Consider the following 4878-nt stretch of genomic DNA (forward strand, 5'->3'; position numbering starts at 1 on the left):
GTATACTAATCCTTTCTGCCCCCCCCATCCCCCCCACCCCTCCTCAACCGTCGGCGTCGCGCGTATGGATGCGCATTCTCCAGGGTACGTGACCTCCGGCGCCTCAAGTGATCGAGGCGGGCTCGCGTTCGTTTAATTTCTCACTCATTCCCTAGACACGCATAATGGCAGTGCTCGTCTAGGCACAGCATTTTATCAATACTGCCGATTGAAGCACCTAAAGTCAAAAGAATTGACTCTTTTTTATTTTGTATACTAATAGCTCGGAAGGAAGCCGGCTCGACTGCGGCATGTCCTGTGGACAGCCGGGTCGCGGAAAGGGCGTGTGTATACTGACACAACGATTGCAAGGATGCCCCGCCTTTCCAGCTTTATGCGAGGGGTTCGCCTATATAAGGAGGTCCCAGTGGCCGACACTGATCATCCTCAGTTCCGATTCCAGATCCGAAGCTGTACAACCAACTCATCATGACCGGAGTGAGTATAGAGCGTGTTCAGTGCGCTGTTTCGCTTCTTCCCGTTTGTGGGGCTCAAACAATTCCCCGCTCAGACCTCGCGTCTAACTGCGCAACTTTCAAGGCACGACGTGCTTGCTCCTATGTGCTTCAATGGTAGCAGCGCTCCTCGCATGGCGGCCACGGCCAGATCAGCGCTTCTCGTTTGCACAGGTCCGATCATGCACCGAATACGAGCTGCCGGTGCCAGGAAGCCTAATTATTGGGGGTGCATCTCTATGGGCAAAGTTCTCAGGCATTGAGTGTGCATGTGTGTATGCGGTTCAAATTATCCCAGCACCACCGAGAAGAAACTTATTGCTTCGGTGACACGCGTTCCAGAAAAGTCGCCAAGGTTCTCAGCGGACAAAGCATGCTGTGCTGTTTTATTCGTGCCCTCCCGTGCTTTGCCATTACTTCCGCACTCGTACGAAGCTCCAGAAGACCCGCATCTGGGGTATATGTAGTACATTCTATTCCCATTTCTCGCAGTCATATATGGAGCTTTTTTTTTTCATAAAGCCCTTTCGTAGACCTTGAAAAAAAACACATTGGCCCCATTTTGCCAACATAACTGAATCGTCGTTTATAAGGCACGCACTTTTCACAGAATGGCATTGGCACAGAGACAAACAGTAGCGACGCGTTGACTGTGTTAACACGCATTTCTTTAAAGCATGCACTAGTTATAGCAGAGAAGGAAGATTTGCACATGTGCTAGCGCACTTCACATCCGCACGAAGCGAGAGAGTCCGTAGGAACTTCTGCAACGCACGGCGTTATCCTATATCGGCCAAGAAAGAACAGCCAGCTAGACTAAAGCTGTAATACAGAGTACAGTTCCTGACTTGTCTATCTGCCGCGCCGTCCGCATATACCAAAACGAACGCGCAAAGCCTTCTTTGTGCGCCTTCGTCTTGACGAGAGTCACTGAGCGGTGCTCGCACCAATCTTGCAGTTCCGTGCTTGCATCCTCTTGGCTGTTGCCTGCGCCGCCTATGGTGGCTACGTTGTGCCGACGTACGGTGCCGTCGGCTACCCCTACGGGGGCTACGTGCCATACGGCGCGTACCGCGCCCCGTACGGCGTGTACCGCGCCCCGGTGTACCACACCGTGCCCGCCCCCGTCAAGTACGTGGTGCACACTCCGGCGGTGGAGGCCAAGGTGACCGACACCTACGAGACCCAGCCTTCCGTGCCGGTGTCCGTGTCCAAGACCTACACCACCACGCCCGTGCACACCACCGTGGCCGTGCCCGCCGCCACCAAGGTGGTCACCTACCCGACTTACTCGAGCTACCCGACTTACCCGAGCTACCCGACCTACTACGGCTATGGAGTGTCCCCATACGGCTTGAGCTACGGTTACGGAGTCGGAGGCTACCAGTACGTCCCGGTCCTCAAGAAGTGTAAGTGTTGCCTGTCGATAGCTACCAGAGTTGCAGTTGTCCAACGCGACGCCGAATGGCAGTTTATCAGTGTTACGTACGACCCTGCCTTATACAAATCGCTGTACAGAGTTACGCACTTTAACTCTGTAAGAGATCGAGCAACTTTTCTTTCCTCAATACACATGCTTGTCTTTGACCAGACGACTTCTGCCACTCTAGCACCAGGCTGATGCTCCATCTTGCTTTTGGACACTGATTCTAACATGATTTCAATCTTTCAGCACCTTCTTATTTATCTCGCGCAATAGTTATCTTATTCACGAAGAAGCCCGAAACACTTCAGCCTGGCGCACCCAGCTTGGTCAAAATGGCTGAGTTGAAACTAACAATCTCAGGGGCGATGAAAAGCATGCTGCAAAGTCCCACCAATGGCTATTACAGTGCCCTTTACTTTGTTCATTCGCCAAAGTCGTTTTACACGCAGCATATGATTTTCTTTTGCAGAAACCATTTGAGAAACCCTGGCCCATCACGCTTTCCTGACCAAGCGTCCTGCCCCCGGTAGCGCCATTCGAACGCAACAGCTGCATCTCCGCACGGCATTCCCACTGCACCCTTCGTCATTCGTTCGTCCAGAATTCACCCACCAACCATCATTTTTTTTATTTTCTTGTCGCAAAACTTCAAGGTCTAAGCAATAAAATACTACTTTGTCCGCAACGAACTACAGTCCCTTATCGCTACTCATTTTACTGTTGCGATGGAAGCTTCTTGGTATATGCATCATTTTTGGAACGAAGCTGCTTGCCTGCCATCGTGCCTCTCTCTTACATTCTACCTTTCTTACGTTGAGAGTCCTGCTATCTTGCACTATAGTGATCACTGCAGCTACATGTACAGCCACTCATCCAGCATGGAAATGATGAGCATTAGGTGGATTAACATAAACGTCGTGCTTTGTTGCGTTATAAACGCTACAATTTGCACGCGAAGTTCATGCACATTAGCAGAGATTCCTTGCGCTGCTTCGTTTTGAAAACTAAGTATTCGTCTTTTCTGGACACGTACCAACTAGCACCCCAAGCGGACGCACCTCGAAGTTAGCGCATTTTCTATGAAAAGAGCGGATTTTTCACGAATAACTAAAAGTGCAGGTCGATTATTCCAAAAGGCAGGTGAAAGACATGTTCTAGAAGGCAATCCACACGAGGCATGTGCAGTGATTATGCTGTTGAAAGGTGGAATTTTGTTTCCAGAGCGGCTAAAGATTCAGCAATTGTAGCCTATGGAAACGACGAAAACTTGTACTCGATTTTCGAGACAAAAACGGTCGCTGTGATAAAACTACAGTTGCTACCGTGATAGCTGCTACAGCCTATGTAGTCCGGAGAATTAGCTTTCGATTGATGCCTATCTCCACACATGACGTAACATTGTTCCCAAAGCAATTTTTTAAACACAGTCGTGCGAATTCACGTGGTATCTTTAAAAACCTTAGCGTATGACTGCGAAAGCATTAGAAGCCGTCGCCGAGTAGTTTAATCGTTCGCACTTATCGCTCCGCGTCATACTGGCGGCGGTTCAATGCCGTACTGCGTGATTCCTAACAGCGGAGCTGTTTAGGGGCTTGCAATGTCCGTTGAGCGTGGTTGTTGTCAGCGCGCGTCTGTCACGCCAGGCGAAGGTTCCCCGCTGGGCCGACAGGTGGCGTCACCGCCACAGCGAGCGTCCGCGAGAATTGAGGAAACTCTCAAGAAAATTAGTCAAGCAAGCACAACGTAGTTGAACCTAGGAATAGACAACCAGGAGTTATCAAAAAGAAAGCGAGAGAAAGGAAGACGCTTCATTGGAGGCAAAGAATAGAAACTAAAAAGACCATGGATATTTGCAAGAATGGTAAGAAAGAAATGAGAATAGCAAATCTGTACGCGAGCACAGTGCCTTGCTGTTTGAGGTTCGAGCTGCTTGCATAAGGACAAAAATATACCGGATCAAATATTTGCAACTAGATGAGGGATGTACCTGCTGCAGCGAAAATCCGGAGACCACTCGGTACATCCTAATGGAATGCGAAGGTGTTCACCTAGCGAGACCCGTAGGTAAAATGCACCTTCCAGATGCGCTTGGATTTCAAGTGGATGGAAAGATCCACCGGTCAGCAGTCGAGACTTTCAGAGCATCGGTGTAAAAAAAAGCAGAGAAGAGATTCATACGACCGGATCTGTTACGGGCATAGGCAGCCGTACAATGTAAATAGAGAAGTCTTGAGGAAGAGAAAAAGATTAAAGATACGTATACAAAATGCTAAAATCCGAGGCATGTATAGGATACCCGATTAACTCAAGCAGGCTAGGTGATTATTTGCCACCGCCCCGTTTCAAAGGAGATGCCAATAAATCTTCGTCATCAACGTGACTTGTGCATCGAACAGTACGAGCATCACCTGCTGAATCGGCTAAAGAAGCTTATATTTGATTATTTTGCTATATAGAGGCTTAGTGGCTGATCTTTTTTTTTTTTCATGAAAGGCGTGAAGCGACACTTCAGAAAACGTCAATGCATTCATCATTCTATGCATGCCATGTCCGTCGCATTTCGCTGCCCGTATACTTAATGTACAGGTGGTAGGAACTTTGTCAAGCGGTTCACCGCTTTTATTCCCGCTGTATCCGTCATTTGGACATGCACTGATGAAAGATTTATTATTATTATTATTATTATTATTATTATTATTATTATTATTATTATTATTATTATTATTATTATTATTATTATTATTATTATTATTGAATAAACCGTTCGTGGCAGCTTAATATCCATGCACTTTCATTGTAGTTTGCAGGTATTGTTAAGGTGACTAGTGGATCCAGTGGGAGGGGATGTGGGCAGGCCTCCCTCCCTAAGAATATGCGGTGCTGGCACTTTTGACACATGACTTGGTCCTGCTATGTACCGATGTTGCACAGGAACATTCGAGCGCTGGCAAGCTTGAG

General features: G+C 48.1%; 1 protein-coding gene across 1 annotated transcript; it reads left to right on the forward strand.

Annotated features, from left to right (window-relative positions):
• The first annotated feature begins 405 nt into the window (after positions 1 to 405).
• Positions 406 to 2609, forward strand: LOC129387174 (uncharacterized). Its single transcript, XM_055075914.1, has 3 exons — positions 406 to 477; positions 1453 to 1903; positions 2390 to 2609. Coding segments are annotated over exons 1-3 (462 nt in total). The 5' UTR covers positions 406 to 468; the 3' UTR covers positions 2392 to 2609.
• The last annotated feature ends 2269 nt before the right edge of the window (positions 2610 to 4878 follow it).

Source organism: Dermacentor andersoni, chromosome 3, assembly GCF_023375885.2.
Source record: "Dermacentor andersoni chromosome 3, qqDerAnde1_hic_scaffold, whole genome shotgun sequence".
Classification (NCBI taxonomy): domain Eukaryota; kingdom Metazoa; phylum Arthropoda; class Arachnida; order Ixodida; family Ixodidae; genus Dermacentor; species Dermacentor andersoni.